The sequence below is a fragment of the Gadus macrocephalus genome, chromosome 8, assembly GCF_031168955.1.
Source record: "Gadus macrocephalus chromosome 8, ASM3116895v1".
Classification (NCBI taxonomy): Eukaryota; Metazoa; Chordata; class Actinopteri; order Gadiformes; family Gadidae; genus Gadus; species Gadus macrocephalus.
Genome location: NC_082389.1, coordinates 9,350,807 through 9,367,490, shown reverse-complemented (window position 1 = coordinate 9,367,490; position 16,684 = coordinate 9,350,807). Strand labels below are relative to the sequence as shown.

The window sequence follows — 16,684 nt, the reverse complement described above, 5'->3', positions numbered from 1 at the left end:
GGCACTTTTAGTCTCCTGACCTTAAAAGTACCTTCTTTATTTACATCACACCATAAGAACCTTTTACCAAGAATAACCAGATATAATACATATGGGGTCAGAGTCCTACCCATGATCATACATGTGGACTATGGACCGTTATGCTGATGTAGTGATCTACATCACAACTTGTGCATGACATGAGCTGAGGTGTCTTTAAGGGGCATCCTGAAGTCATTCTCTTTGGCGGCCCGTATGGCAAAAAAACAAAAGGACACAGTTGCACACACAAGGGAGCTGGAGAGCGTGTCGCACCCACTCTGGTGGATTAACCAACGCCAAGTGATGGGAAACAGATCACTAACCGTTCGTCGCTTGTGATTTGAATGCATGGCGGGGAAGGCAGCCAGCGACACCCAGGTCCTAACATTCATCACATGCAAAAGACGGTACCGCAAGTTCATTCATTAGCGGATCATACATGCTCTGTCGCAATGTATGTGACTTGGCTGACGTTTATTCAAATGAGAATCTTTGGAAATCTTTGAGCGTTGGCCACTTTAAAACGCATTTCAACCGATTCACACTCCCCCTACTGCAAACTGACGTCACACTGTTGCGGAAGTAAAGTTTGCCCAAACAAGCTGTTTCACGCAGGGGCGATTTCGTTTGGCGCGAAAACCACCTCTTGCTCAGACTTCGATTTTTCTAGATTAGCAGATGTAAAACATTTATTTATATGTCATTTAACATTCTAAAGCAAAGGGAAAAGTCGAAAAGCATGATAGCCCCCCTTTGAAAGTTGTAATGTGACGGATTCCCTGGTGCTTCTCTTCATGGCAGACGTGACTGCGATCATCTTCGTGGTGGCCAGCAGCAGCTACAACATGGTAATAAGGGAAGACAACGACACAAACCGGCTACGGGAAGCTCTGGACCTCTTCCGCAGTATTTGGAACAACAGGTAAGTTTGCACTGGGATAACAGTAACTGGGAGTTACTGTTGCTTTATTTTGTAGATTCATTGTCAATGGATTGGGTCCTTCGGTTTTTAGGATTTGCTGAAGTTTGTTCTTTCCAGATCTGTCATTAATGTGTTTTACCAGTGTCCCTGACTACTCATCCTCTCAATACAACGACACATAATGAATACATATACTGTAATTGTAATCCAACTCACTATGATTACTAAAGTGCTGATATGTACATTCGTTCTTTTTTTAAACCATGTCTTCCGCTTGTACCGAACAGGTCAGGCCACTGGGTGGTTCAACCATTAAGCGTCGTGTCCGTTCTCTTGCAGGTGGTTACGCACTATATCGGTCATCCTATTCCTGAACAAGCAGGATATGCTGGCTGAAAAAGTATTAGCTGGGAAATCCAAAATCGAAGACTACTTCCCTGAATACGCTCGCTACACCATACCAAATGAAGGTTTGTGCCTCTCTAGATAAATCCTATCCACATACAGGCACTTACATGAGTTACATGAGTTTTTGAATCCCGCTTCAAGGTGCGATTTGAAACACGGTTGTGAACTTGAGATGAACAGACAGTAGATGTAGATCACCATGGTCCAAACCCCCTTCTGAGCTAGTGTACCCCACGTTCAATCGAGATTACCTAGAAATCAGTTATTGTCGGAACAGAATCTCTTACGGCAGTTTTGTCAGGTCACAGTTGGCTAATACGTGGCCCAATTGGTCGTAAACCAATACAAAGCAAGGGAATCTAGATGCAATCTAGATTCAAGTTGGGTTGTTGAATCTAGATATGAATCTAAACACAGGAATCCTGCTGATTTGTATCGTGGTGTGTCAACTGAGTTGTCCCTGTTCTGTTTTATCTTTAGCAACTCCTGAACCAGGTGAAGACCCGAAAGTAACGAGAGCTAAGTTCTTCATCCGCGATGAGTTTCTCGTAAGTATCCACCCAGGTGTATATCAGGCTTAGCTTTCTGATATACTTGCCTGATGTATTCCCATCTGTATACCTTTTAATATGCACCAACAATTTAGCAGTTTTGTTGCTTAGAAACATTTAAAAGGGAGAAGTCAACACATTGTGCCAACAATTAAGCCAAGCTTGGTATGCCATCTGTCCTCTTATGCAGTAGCCAATATGTGGCAACAACTAGCCTTTTCTTTTATACATTTTTCAAAATATACATGTTTTATATCATTGTGTTTGGTAACAGTCCACCACTAATTTATTTTAGATTTTTTCATTTCACCCTTACGTTTCCTACTTCCTTCCACAGCAGAACATCTTGGAACAGGTTACTTAGGAGGACCAATCATTGAGAAATTCACACCCAAATGCATAATAACTCTTTACATATCCTTCTGGTGGACATTCCTGTGTTTATATTTGTACATGCGGGCCCCCCGCGAGGCATGGCATGTAGACCTTGCCAAGTGGCGTTACGCCACCAGATCAACGCGTCATCACTGCAGAACAAACACTTCTTGGTGAAGATTACAAGCGACCATCGCAGTAGTCCTCTTTGGACCAGGCTTGTGATGCAGATCAATTCAAAGGAGTACAAGACGCCATTCACATCCTAAGCAGAGGCATATCTGCACCGCGATAGCTAGCCCACCTCACACAGGCTTCAGGCTGGGCTGCTGGGGAAGTGTAACAAAAGTGGTCAGCGTTTGCTCAGGGAGCTTAAGAAAATCCGGAAAAAAAAATGGTGGAGATATGTTTAGAGGAAAAAAGTTAGTAAAGTTAAGAAGCTAGGAACTGATACACTGAGAAACTAGGGAAGCTGATCACATGTGTCACAGCCCGGCTCAAGGGAATGACAAAGGAGACCACACATGGCTTTTAGTTTAACAATAATCGTTTACATAACCAACTTAAGCTAAAGTAAGTTAAAGTGATGCACGTAAATCAGTAATCAGTGCTGTGTGTGGATGAGTGGAGAAGGTGGTGTGTGTGCAAAGCTAACCCAAAAACCTAAACAAACCATACGTCAAAGGGGAGAGCAAGTGGCTGACTGCTACAGCTGATATAGCTGAGGAGCTCAGGCAGCATGGGTGTTAGCCATTACACTGATCTCCTCCTGGGAGCCGGGCATTCAGGAGCTGCCAGGGGGCTGGCACACCCCCCTCCATAAGAACGGTGTTCACCACGTAACCTGGAAGACAACATATGTTACATGGGTGGAACCATAAGTCACTGAACAATGCAACTTATATTTCTTGAACTTTTTTAGAAAAGTCGTATACAGGTCTGGCAAAACCGTGACCATCTGACTGCAATAAAACCACCCCAGCGCCAACATTGCTGGCATCCGTCTGCAACTTGAAAGGTTTCCCCAGCTGAGCAGCAGCCAGGACAGGAGCTGAACACAGTTGATGTTCCACTTTCTCAAAAGCTGCCTGACACTCGGGTGACCAGTTGTACTTGGAATTGTGGAATTACCCACATTCAAAGAAGACTCAGACCGTCAGACGACAACAAACAAGCATGATAGGGTTTCAACAAATTAACTAACCACCGAACCACAAACATTAACACCCTACCAACCAACTCATCGCCCTACCAACCAACTCATCGCCCTACCAACAAACTCAACTCCATACCAACCAACTCAACTCCCTACCAACCAACTCAACTCCCTACCAACCAACTCATCTCCCTACCAACCAACTCATCACCCTACCAACCAACTCATCACCATACCAACCAACTCATCACCCTGCCAACCAACTTTAACCTCCTACCAACCAACTCATCTCCATACCAACCAACCTTAACACCATACCAACCAACTCATCACCCTACTAACCAACTCATCACCCTACTAACCAACTCATCACCCTACCAACCAACCTTAACACCATACCAACCAACTCATCACCATACTAACCAACTCATCACCCTACCAACCAACTCATCACCATACCAACCAACCTTAACACCATACCACCCAACTCATCACCCTACCAACCAACCTTAACACCATACCAACCAACTCATCACCCTACTAACCAACTCATCACCATACCAACCAACCTTAACACCCTACCAACCAACTCATCTCCATACCAACCAACCTTAACACCCTACCAACCAACCTTAACACCATAAAAACCAACTCATCACCCTACTAACCAACTCATCACCATACCAACCAACCTTAACACCATACCACCCAACTCATCACCCTACTAACCAACTCATCACCATACCAACCAACCTTAACACCATACCAACCAACTCATCACCCTACCAACCAACCTTAACACCATACCAACCAACTCATCACCCTACTAACCAACTCATCACCATACCAACCAACCTTAACACCATACCACCCAACTCATCACCCTACTAACCAACTCATCACCATACCAACCAACCTTAACACCATACCAACCAACTCATCACCATACCAACCAACCTTAGCACCATACCAACCAACCTTAACACCATACCAACCAACTCATCACCCTACTAAATAATTCTCAAAGCTGATCCTTAGTGCAGCTATCAAGCAATGCCTCAGAAGGAGACCGAACAAATTCAGCTACGATAGAAGTCATACTGCTCCAACAATCGCAACCAAAAAGGTGCTTAGCAATACAAGTACTAGCTAAAAGGAACACTGGAGCGTCCCCTGCCCTAGACTAGATAATGCCCAAAGGCTAACTATGTACAGTAACTCATCCCTAGTCTTCTCGTGATAACCTGCGGGGGCTATTTACTCAATGTAAACTAGTGGGTCTGAAAAGCCCCTGCTATGCAGTGACCCTCAGAACACCCGAGACGTGATCCTGTGCATATAGCTCTACCCACTTTCACCACCACATTAAACAAAAAGGATGCAAACAAACTGTTAGAGCAAGTTGCTAAGCATGCAAGGAAAACTCCAGATATTCCCAATTCAAGAACCTATACCAAAATACCAGCACCTGTAGACGTACCCAAAACAATCTACCCCAATCCAAATCCCCAATCTCTCAAAAAAACGACCAAACTGTCATGTGTGTGACAGTGAGGTCCCCCCTTCACTTTAGGCGTCTTTGAGTGTTATTAATTATTATTATTCTTCATGTTTAACCTCTGTTTTCCTTTTATTCCTAGTCTGTTTTACATAGTTTTGAATGATGACTATATGCTCTGTAAGGTGACCTTGGGTGTCTTGAAAGGCGCCTCTAAATTAAATGTATTATTATATTATTATTATGTGTGATACTCATCAGGGGAATGACAAAGAGGAGACCACATAGTTTAACAATAATCGTTTATTCAACCAACTCACGGTAAAGTAAGTTAAAGTGATGCATGTCCATCAGTCATCAGTAATGAGTGCCGTGTGTGGATGAGTGGAGAATGTGGTGTCCGTGCAAAGCAGAGCTAACCCAACCCAAAAACCTAAACAAACCATACGTCTACCTACAGCTGATACAGCTGAGGAGCTCAGGCAGCATGGGTGTTAGCCATTGCACTGATCTCCTCCTGGGAGCCGGGAGGTGATCAGGAGCCCTCAGGAGGTGATCAGGAGCCCTCAGGAGGTGATCAGGAGCCCTCAGGAGGTGCCAGAGGGCTGTCACACACATGTGACCTGAGTCCCCACAGTGTGGGCAACACAGACCCGTCGTTCAAGCTCCGATCGGTCCGAAACAAAACCCATCATCTCTCACTTTGTCTCCAGAACAGAGTATCACTAATCCAGTCTCATACATATGTGTGAATTGGTGACCTGAACAGTGGAAAAAATACCTACTAATTCAAAAACATACTAATTGGCGCGTACCATAAAGGCACAGTCCTGAACGCAGTGACACGGGTTTGATTCATGCCCGTGGTCATTTGCTGCATGGTCTCCCCTCTATCTCCCATAACCTCCTCTCTATATCAATCTATAATAAAGTAAAATAAAATAAAAAAGTTAAAAAGTAAACAAAAAATAAAAAGTGTGTGTGACGGTGGCCACGCCCGGACGTGCCCGTTTCCCCCACGTCGCATCAGGAGCACGTACCGCCACAAGTAGTATGCTCTTCGTAAAACGATTTCACAAACAAATTGAAATCATTTTTCAAACCTTCGTTAATTGTTTGGGCGTGAGTGAGGCCTGTGTGGGGAGCGATCTGTTTCTCACGTCTCCCTCCTCTCTCCCTCCCTCCTCCTCCCCCCTGCGCGCCCCCCCCCCCCCCCCCCCCCCCCCCCCCCACACCCAACAGCGGATCAGCACGGCGAGCGGCGACGGCAGACACTACTGCTACCCCCCACTTCACGTGCGCCGTGGACACCGAGAACATCCGCCGCGTCTTCAACGACTGCCGGGACATCATCCAGCGCATGCACCTGAGGCAGTACGAGCTCTTGTGATGCACCGTGGGGGGAAACGACGCGTCCGGGCAAGGGGCGGCCTTCACACACTTTTTAAAAATAGTTTTTGTTTTCTTTTGACCTTTCTTTTTAAAAGAAATTTCTCCGTCGCTTTACCCCCCCCCCCCCCACCCCCCCCAAACACCCCCCCACCCCCCCCCCCCCCCCCCCCCAACACCGTTCTGCACCCTCAATGCCCCCCCCACCACCAAACCACACCGTCCCTCACTCCTCCCCCAAACAAACAACAAAACTATCCTTCGACCTCGTCCCCCGTCCCCGTCCCCCGTCCCCGTCCCCGTCCCCGTCCCCGTCCCTCCCCAGCCGTGGACTATGAAGTACTACTGAAGTGTGTCAAATCCTCTTCCTCCTCTTAATTTACTTGTTTGTTTCCTTGGTCCGCTCTTGGAAGGGCCAGCTGGGCGCTTCAATAAACCCGGACCAACGGAGAGCCGGGCGATCCACATTTAAGTCATTTCCCGCCCCCTTTTTAAAACAAATAGTTGTGCTTTTTATTTTTATTTTATTTCTTTCCTTTTGGGGCCTTCCTTTCGGAGGCCTTTGTGTAAAAAAATAATTCTTCTTCTACTTCTTTTTGTTTTTTTCCGTCATTCCACGAAGCCTTGGGCTACCTCCTTCTGACCCTCCCCCTCCCAGAAACCCCCTCCCATAGCTCCTCCTGCTGGACGCTGGCTCGTGTCATTGGAACCCAAGGGGGGTGGGTGTGGTCAAGTAAGACACGCCCACAGGACCTCCTTTGCAGAGGCGAATAGTGGCACCTGCATCAGTGCGTGTTTGTGTGAGTGTGGGAGAAAACCACAGAAGCAGAGGAACTCGTCCGTCTTCGTGTGTGTCACTCGCCCCCCAGTCACCAACATGACCTTTGCCCCCCCCCCCCCCATCTGAAAAAAAAAGACACATCTGCCATAACAGTTTCTTCCGCCCCCCGCCCTCCCTCTCCATGCCGAAGACAGCAAGACGATGGAACAGAGAAAGATGAAGAAATAATGCACTTTGCATCAGTTCCTTAATAACTTTGTATTCTATTGTTTTTCTTTTGAGGAAGTATACACACAATGTAGCATCAACAATATTTATTACTCTGTCACAACATTGCCGCGGACTCGCTGGCTGAACGGCTGAACGGCTGGCTGGCTGGCTGACTGGCCGGCCTGCTAACCGGCTAGCTGGCTAGTTGGCCGGCTGGCTAGCTGATTGTCTGGAAGACTGGGCTGTCCGGCTGGCTGGCTTAACTGGCTCACTGGCTGTCTGGCTGGTTGACTGGTTGTATGGCAGATGCTGAACGCTGGCCAGGTCACACGGAGAGGATAGGGGGCGGAGTCAGGCCTCATCATCGGTGTGACCAACACACACACACACACACACACCACACACATAGGTGTCCGGAGGATGGAGGGATGACGAGTGTATTGCAGAAGGGGGGAGGCAGTAGAAGATGAGACGATCGATTGGAACGGAAGACAAAACGAATGGACCTGAGCTTGTGGCCTCCTCTTCCTCCTCCTCCTCCTCCCCCTCCTCCCCCTCCTCCACCAGCTCCGCCTCCTCACTGGCTTACTCGCCCGCCTGCTCGTTCACTCGCTCCGGTATGAGCGATGCTAGGGCGGACGACAACAGAGAGCGGGAGAGAGAGGGACTCACAGCTCCTCGGAGAGAGCCCTCCCCATCTCTCCTCCCCCCCTCCCCCCCTCTCTTCAGCCCAGAGAGGGGGGGCCGGCGGGGGGTGGGACAGGCCGCTCCGGGAGAGAGCAAAATGTATTGTTTGTTTTCTTTCGGTTTGTTTTCTTTCTCCCCCTCCCCCACCTTCCCCAACCATCAACACCCCCCCCCGCCCCTCCTCTTTCCCCATTTAACTTGTACACTGTGCAAGGTGGATCTATCCTGTACAGACTGTAAAATGTAATATTATTTTGTACAACTTTATTGAAAGAGAAACAAATCTACTTGTAGATCTTTGTGCCTTGATTATGGCTGTACCTGTAAATGAGCTCCGATGTAAGTATGTTTTTGACTGCGCTGTACAGCTTGATGTCAAACGCTCTATCAGCAGCCGCTGCTGAAAGGGGACTTTCTCTGTAGAGTTTAGTTTTTTTCTGGTTTATATAAAAAAAAAAGGAAATGATGTTTAGTAAAAAATAATAAAAAAAAAAATAGGGAAAAAATTCTAAAAACCTGTATACATTATGCAAATTAACCACTTACCTGCAGTGAATACCACATGTTGCAGCGCCATGCCTTTTATTTCTCTTCGTTCTTGGTTTGACTTATTTTTTTTTTCCTTCTCTTTTTTTTTTGTTTTCAATTTCACAGCTTTAAAAACGAACATTGGAAATCCATTGAAAAGTGTCCAAATTTGCAACCTGGTGTTGTTTTAATAGGAACCAACTTTTTTTTCTTCTTGTATTTAGTTTTTTTCCCGATATGAAGAATGCCTGAACCCTGTACTGATGTGTGTGCCTGTGCGTATGTGGGCGCATGTGTTCATTAAGCAAACATAGACTCACAGACGCATTGTGTGTGTGTGTGTGTGTGTGTGTGTGTGTGTGTGTGTGTGTGCGTGCGTTTGCGTGTGTGTGTGTATGTGTGAGAGTGTATATGTGTGTGTGTGTGTTTGTGTATGAGCGCGAGCGTGAGTTGTGTGTGTGTGTGTGTGTAATCTTTTATAACTGTATGTACATGTAAATTTATAGGTCTATATAAATATATATGTACAATTATACATGTTTAATTATGTGTGTGCCTAGGTGTACATACCTATGTATGTATACGGTAAATATGTATACATACACACATAGGAAAGCATGTTTTAGAATGGAGACGAATAAATGAGAGCGTGCAATATTATATTATTCCTTGGTCCCTTGGAGTCATACCCAATGGCACAGGCACTATGAATGTGTGAGCAGCACTCGACAACACAAGCTCTTCTCCCTGTACATGACTGCATCAGGCTCCTGTTCTGCTACAGTACACGTCCATCCCCCAAAACGAGAACGAGCAAGAGAGAGAAAGAGAGACAGAGAGTGAGAGAGAGAGAGAGAGAGAGAGAGAGAGAGAGAGAGAGAGAGAGAGAGAGAGAGAGAGAGAGAGAGAGAGAGAGAGAGAGAGAGAGAGAGAGAGAGAGAGAGAGAGAGAAAATTGACTGGCGGTATGGAAAAAAAACAACTAAAAACTTTGTTTAGCCTGGGAGGATGATTAAATGACATTTTTATTTTTCTTTAAATAAAGAGGCACATTAGAGGACTTTGATTCATTTCCGACTGTGTGCGACTTTTGTATATGCCCTGGCGAGATGGATTTAAATTTTTTGGCACCATGTTTTCATTGTTATTTTTATTGTTGGTTTACAGATGATAGTGACTTGAAATCAATCAGCGTTTATATTCAATTTGAATTTTAACTTAATGTAAAGTTTTATCGCCAGGAATCAGTCTTGTGAAGAAAACTGCACCACTGCAACTTTAAGATGACATGTTCCACTTTAATATGGACATTTCATTACAAACTTGTAACAATTTGCCAAAACCCTCACAAACATTTGACACAAAAAGTCGGCAATAAATATGTTTTAAAATATACATATATAAATCAGAAGGTCAAAGTAAATCCAATATTCTGTTTCCCCTTATTTCACTCAAATTGATCACAAAATCGTAGTAAAGTTCTTTACTTATTCATCAACAATTTATTTTGTCAAACCAGGGACGAGTCGTACTTAAAATATCTATCTTACAAATGCTTCCTGGTTCATGTCAATGGTACATCATCCACTTTCCCTACAGGACAACACCATGAGGCGAAGACGGTACAACAACACAAATTTTGGCACACCTCCCTGCGAATAACCCGAATAAACAAACGCTACATAAACTGCCCAGCGGCCGAATGGCGCTCTCAAGACATTTGGCTCTGCGTTTGGCTGCACCAATCAGCGACAATACATTGTCTCTTGTGCTCATTATAAGTATTCCATAATTAAAATATATTCCATTTATTATATCTCTTTAACGTGGCTCACAACAATTTTACAATCTTAGGTAGTATAAACGTTAATTTGGCCCCCGTTTCACAGAAGGAATCATTAGAATTTTCGACATCGGTTCAAATATTTATACAAAAGAATAAAAATGTGGATAAACTAAAATACATATTGTACGATTGCTACAAAAAACCACCCTGATTTGTACCGTTCTTTCGTCTTTCCATACGGTTCACAGATACTTGTGCTTTCCTATGAGTGCGCAGAGGCTCAGACAGGGCAGCAGGGGGCCGACTGACTTGAAGCACAGGCAGTGGGCCATGACGGCCAACAGCAGCAGGGCACCGGCGGAGGAGTACACAGCGATGACCGTGCTCTCCTCTGGGAGGAAGCACTTGGACAGACTGTGGCTTCCCTCCGAGAGTGTCGCCTGAGACGGGGGGCGGAGAGGGAGATAGGGGAGATTAGTTTCAACGTGTGAACGCGCTGCACTACGTTCGTTTTCCCGTTGTTACCCTCTAACTGCTAGAGTTGTAACTACAGTTATAGCAAAAGTGCGCCCGGATAAAACGGTTTAGGAGACTGATTATTAAATAGTTGCAGTAAAAAGGTTAGGCCTACTTAGGGCAAGTTTCTTAAATGGGAATGGGGTAAAATATGGGTCTATCGAGTGATGGATTCCTCTTTGATGTGCTATTGATTTTAGGCTGAATCATTAAGGCTGAGGGGGGGGAGATAAATAAATAAAGATAAGCTGCAAATAGCATGTCTCCGGAAGAGAATTAGTGCCACATGTGATTTTTTTTTGGTGTTCTGAGTTTAAAGATTTCGATTTTCGATTTTTATTATTATTGTTCAAACGGATGTGATTTATTTATGATGGTGACCTAAAACACTTCTTGCAGAGTGCACCAGAAATATCCCATTATTTTAAATGACATAACATTGAGTCGAACGGGTGCTTCAGTTATGTTCTCACAAAATAGGTGTGTTTCTGTTCCGTCCCAGTAGGGGGCGTCATTACCAAGATGAAGCTGGGGTTGTTTCGGTTCCTCCAGTTAAAGGAGGGCACGCTGATTTCTGGGTAACTGTTGTCATGGAGAACCTCGCATCCGCTGTGGGTGTGGCCACTGAGAATGAGGCGGGGCTTAAACCACTGCAGCAGCTGTGACAAAATAGGAGACATTCCAAGACAAATCCGTTAAGAGAAAATAAAGTCAAATAAAAACTCAGTCGAGTGGTCAGATTCAAGGTCCCTTACCTTCTGTGAGGCCTCTTTGGACAACACGTCATATTTTTCTCTGAACAGCAGATGGCGCTCTTCAGGCGGTGCGGCGTCTTCCCCAGTGCAGCTGGCGTCGCTTACCCTGTACAGAGGATAGTGCTGGGAAACATGACCAGCCAATCAGGATAGCGCCCAGTACAACGTGGCCAGACAACAGTAAGAAAATAAAACACACAGACACAGACCCACACATCAAAGAATAATAAAACACACACACAAACACACATTGCAAATTATATAAAATGAGGTCACGCTTCAGCAGCAACGATACAAGCCTTGAAGATGTTCAGATATTAAATAATGGATTGAGCTGACATAATTTCTGCAGGGAGAACTCCATCAGAGCCCGTTATCAAAGTCAAGAGTGGAGATAACGTCTTTGATTCTCACAGCCAATAAAACAGAGATATGAGTGTTGCCAGTCCACTGATAGCAAGTGTCTTACACGTGAGGCATTCCTGTAAACTTGGAGTGTGTGAGTGTGCATGAACATCCTTCCCCCTTCACACTGGAGGATGGATGCCTTAGAAATTGTCTTCCAAACCAGCAGCAGGGACTTACACAGCTTGTGTGGAGACGCCTCAGTGTGGTCAACAGAATGAATGATTGACTACCTGCAGCATGATTGGTGGGGTGGGAGGGAGGCTCTCTGCGCCTTCACAGCCCTCCACAGCTCTGTCTGATCCAATGCTACTGCTAGGCGGTGAATTCTAGAAAACATGGCGAACATTATTCAATGGTTAGGTCATATCTCTCTCTCTCTACCGCTCTCTTTCTCTCACCATTATCTTCATCGTTCTCTATCACTCTCTTTCTTGCACCCTTATCTGTGTCTCTCTCCCTATCCCCTCTCAACATTATCTGGGCGGTGACTTCTAGAAAACATGGAAAACATTATTCAATGCTTAGGTCATATCTCTGACTCTATCAGTCTCTCTTTCTCTCACCACTATCTCTCTCTCCTCAACTTTAGCTGTATTTCTCTTTATTCAACATTCTCTCTCTCTTTTTCGCCATCCCTCCACTTCCTCCCTTGGGGAAAACACGCTTACATCATCGTCTGTGAAGATTATCTTTATGCCATGTACTAACATTTTTTAAGTTTTCTCTTTTCAAGACGCCACCTCAAGCGTTTTATTACCTGTTTTAGGTTATTATTTTTTGCTGGAAAAGGAGGGGTGGGCAGCTGAAAGGAGTCATAGTGAAACAAATGTTGTTTCGGCCCGGCCTTAGAGAGGGCCTAGTGCACGGCTCCGTTAACTTCTCGTGTCCAAGGTTTTTCCTTTGGAGTGTTGTGTGCAGTGTTGCCAGATTGGGCCAGATTTCCCACCCAATATGGAGACCCTGGGTGTAGCGCGCTGCAGCCAGGGTTGCCAGATTGAGCGTGGAAATCGGGCCCAATCTTGCAACACTGGTTGTGTGGACTCTCTGCAGAGACGACTTTTACCTTACACTATTCTTTCTTCATTATAATAAACTCTTTAAGTTCATTCTGAGGTGCGTTGTCAATACACTTTAAAGGATTTCCACCACGGAAGGTCGTTATTCTCGTAGAGAAGCCAAGGGCCCACCTGGAGGGAACAGCTGAGATCCCGGGACAGTTTGACCAGCTCCTTTTCCACGGACTGGCAGATTGGACATCCGTCGCCGTGCAGGGCCACGCTGTTCACCAGCAGGAAGCTGCAGCAGCCAATCACAGAGGAGGCATGAGTCGATTGAGTCTCGGATTGGCTAACGTGTTCTTCGGGACGAAATTTTGTCTAATGGGTATACAGATGGAATCTGTGCTCTGAGGAATCCTTCATATTTCACGTGCTGGCTGGCTTTTTATGTGTTATTGAACAGTCTGTTGAATAGTAGCGGGGAGAAAGCCCATCTCTCTGACCAACTTTAAATTATTGATGTGTTAAGCCGACAGTAAAAAAATAAACGTTGAGAAAGCGCAAAATATCAAGGCAACATGATGCAACCAGATTCTTTTAATATGTATAAGTGAAAAGTTGAGAAAACTCAAAAACCTGGATGCATCATGTTGTCTTAGTAATTTGATAATAAAAATCAAATTACTAAGCATCATACTTGTCGCTGTTGATGGCAACACTTGATAAAAAACCTATAATAATAAGATAATTCCCGTAAAATAAATCCTATTTTTGCTCACTTGATGCCCTTTTTGGTGAGGATCCTGGTGGAGGTGGAGTTGAACACCTTCTCAAAGCGCTGGAGCTTGGACCAGTCCATTCTAGAGAGAACACAAACACAGACAGGTGTCATGGCATGGACCAGTCCATGCTAGAGAGAACACACACACACACACACACACACACACACACAGACACACACACACACACACACACATACACACACACACACACACACACACACACACACACACACACACACACACACACACACACACACACACACACACAAACACACACACACACACACACACACACACACACACACACACACACACACACACACACACACACACACACACACACACACACACACACAGAGGTCATGTCAAGGACCAGTCCATGCTAGAGAGAACAAACATACACACATGTCATGGAACAGTCTATTCTAGAGATAACACACACACACACACACACACACACACACACACACACACACACACACACACACACACACACACACAAACACACAAACACACACACACACACTCGCACACTCGCACTCACACACGCACACACACACACACACACACACACACACACACACACACACACACACACACACACACACACACACACACACACACATGGCATGGACCAGTCCATTCTAGAGAGAACACAGACAAAGAGTTTGGACAAATAGCAGCAGGAAACAGTGTTGGAGGCATTCCAAATCAAGCCGGTTTAATTTTGCATAGCCTACTTCTTTCTTCTCTACATCACACTTCCCTTTTTTCGCTAACAGCTGTCAGCCTTTCTGCCTACAAAATCCTACATATTAGTGTTTGTTACAAACTCTACTGGATTTAGGGTTTATAGCATTTTTAGGAAATCCTATCAAATCAGAAAGATTGATGTAGGGCACTCTAGTTCTGGAGGGGGGGGGGGGGGTTCTTAGGCTTTCATTTGAAATCAATGTGCCTGAATTATTCACGATAAACAGAATATGCACTCATATTCTGTGTGTACCTTAATGTCATGTTAAACACGTCACCCACACTTCTTTAATGAATGTTTGTTTGACCCAACATTTTTCAATAAAAACACTGGCCTTAAGCCCATGGGGTAGCAGTGGGAGCAAAGTGCATCACAACCATGCAAGATTAGCAGGTTGTAGATTAGATATCAACCAACAATAAACGGATCAAAGTCTGTTTGTCAGTGTAAAAGCAAAGTAATGCAAATCCTCGCTTACTCGTAATGGAAGCCGATGTCGTGGTTCCCAACCAGTACAACCAGTTCTGTGTCAGTGGAATGCCGGAACATTCGGTGAAAACGGCGCACGTCATCTTCCCAATTCTGTAGGTTCATAAACAACAAAAACAAGAACAACCACAACAACTAAACTCGTTAGTGGGCACTAAATAATGCGTTGATGTCAAGTATTTAATAACGATCATCATCATAAAACCTATTTTGGAAAAAAATGAATTATGGGCTGCGGGAGACATACCGTGGGGGTGCTCCACTTGCCCTCGTCGAATATATCCCCCAGAATAAAAACGATTTCGGGTCGCAGGAGCCACAAGGCGGTCTGGAAACCCCTCTCCATCTGCCATTCCCTAAACCCCGGACACACATGCCTGAAAGTCAGCACTGTTATTGTTTACCAAGCGGGTATGTGGCGTGCACCGGGGGATGGAGTTAAGCAGCACAGACATTTCAGAGCTGTTTACATGATATCTAACTCGATACCCTGGTACCATGGAATCGACGTAGGACACAAAGTGCTACCTCCTCAGTTTGTCGAACCAGTGTCCCCCCCACGGCTCCCAGCAGATGGGTATCAGACAGCACCATTGCGCGGAGCGTGGAGCCGGTGGACCGGCCGTCGGCCACCTCTCCCCCGCGCACAGCGCTGAGCTTTGGCCAGGCGCAGCGCAGGATCACAGGGTAGTAGATGAGGTACTCGCAGAAAAAGAACACGCTGACTAGGCCGAGCAGCGAGACCACGGCCAGCCAGCCGGTGCTGAGCCTGATCGAGATGACTTTGTTATTCGGCATTGTTTCGGATGGCCCGGTTTAGCGCGTTGATGGCGAAGGCACATTCCAGGAGGCATCTTCCTTCCTCCAAGCTTGACGCTTTATTTTAAGCCTCCGGTGTGATGCTGGTGACATCAAAAACGGTGTATAAAAAAAAGAGACAACCTGAAACGCCGCAGCTTGTTGTTGTTTTTTCTCCCTGGGAGACCGCTCTCTCTCCGTCGCTCTCTTTCTCTCTCTCTCTCTCTCTCTCTCTCTCTCTCTCTCTCTCTCTCTCTCTCTCTCTCTCTCTCTCTCTCTCTCTCTCTCTCTCTCTCTCTCTCTCTCTCTCTCTCTCTCTCTCTCTCTCTCTCTCTCTCTCTCTCTCTCTCTCTCTCTCTCTCTCTCTCTCTCTCTCTCTCTCTCTCTCCTCCGTCGTCATCAGTCAGAAATGATTTCCCTGTCAGCGCAATTCTCTCACTTGCATTCGCGCGTTTCCATTGGCGGAGCGACAGGGTGACGGAGTTCGAGCTGCTCCGCTGGGGGTGGATGTGGTGTCTGTCACTTCCGCCTGTAAGCACCACTCACTACTGGATTATTTCAGCGGGGCTGTCAATCATCCATCCATCCAGACCGAGCCACACTCGACCCTCCATCCATGTTGAATTCAAGAAACACAGTCTACCATCGGTGTGTGTGTGTGTGTGACACACCTATGTGTGTCACACATGCATGACCATGTTATACAAGAGATGAAGTCTCTCCGTGCTCCCTCGGGGATACAAGTTGGACCAGATTCCATCCTATTCATTCCTTCCTATCTTGTTGCGAAATCGTCATTGATCGACTCGCGTTTGCACGTGACCTAGCTCTTTGTGAGCAGTCGGCCCAACGCAGTACACCAATCGGAAGTCT

General features: G+C 45.7%; 2 protein-coding genes and 1 long non-coding RNA gene across 5 annotated transcripts in view; 1 reads left to right on the top strand and 2 right to left on the bottom strand.

Moving 5' to 3' along the window:
* The window catches only part of LOC132462886 (guanine nucleotide-binding protein G(olf) subunit alpha-like), a 46,289-nt gene extending 39,835 nt beyond the window's left edge, over positions 1 to 6,454 (top strand). Inside the window, 5 exon segments of the mRNA XM_060058669.1 lie at positions 823 to 943; positions 1,283 to 1,413; positions 1,832 to 1,899; positions 6,174 to 6,215; positions 6,217 to 6,454. Coding sequence (XP_059914652.1) covers positions 823 to 943; positions 1,283 to 1,413; positions 1,832 to 1,899; positions 6,174 to 6,215; positions 6,217 to 6,321 — 467 coding nt within the window. The 3' untranslated portion in view covers positions 6,322 to 6,454.
* On the bottom strand, positions 3,520 to 5,346 carry LOC132462888 (uncharacterized). 3 transcript variants are annotated; one of them, XR_009526921.1, is made up of 4 exons: positions 4,553 to 5,346; positions 4,187 to 4,411; positions 3,909 to 4,064; positions 3,521 to 3,868 (listed from the first exon to the last, which is right to left on the bottom strand). It is a non-coding gene; the product is annotated as an uncharacterized LOC132462888 (long non-coding RNA). The 3 variants fall into 3 exon arrangements; XR_009526922.1 differs by having other exon boundaries at positions 3,520 to 4,002; positions 4,044 to 4,411; XR_009526920.1 differs by having other exon boundaries at positions 3,521 to 4,064.
* Positions 6,455 to 9,802: 3,348 nt separating the features above from the next.
* Positions 9,803 to 16,470, bottom strand: mppe1 (metallophosphoesterase 1). The gene is given in 10 exon segments (XM_060058670.1): positions 9,803 to 10,751; positions 11,346 to 11,486; positions 11,583 to 11,705; positions 12,221 to 12,316; positions 13,178 to 13,286; positions 13,768 to 13,848; positions 15,003 to 15,106; positions 15,261 to 15,369; positions 15,542 to 15,570; positions 15,572 to 16,470. Coding segments are annotated over 10 exon segments (1,230 nt in total). The 5' UTR covers positions 15,812 to 16,470; the 3' UTR covers positions 9,803 to 10,553.
* Between the last annotated feature and the right edge of the window lie 214 nt (positions 16,471 to 16,684).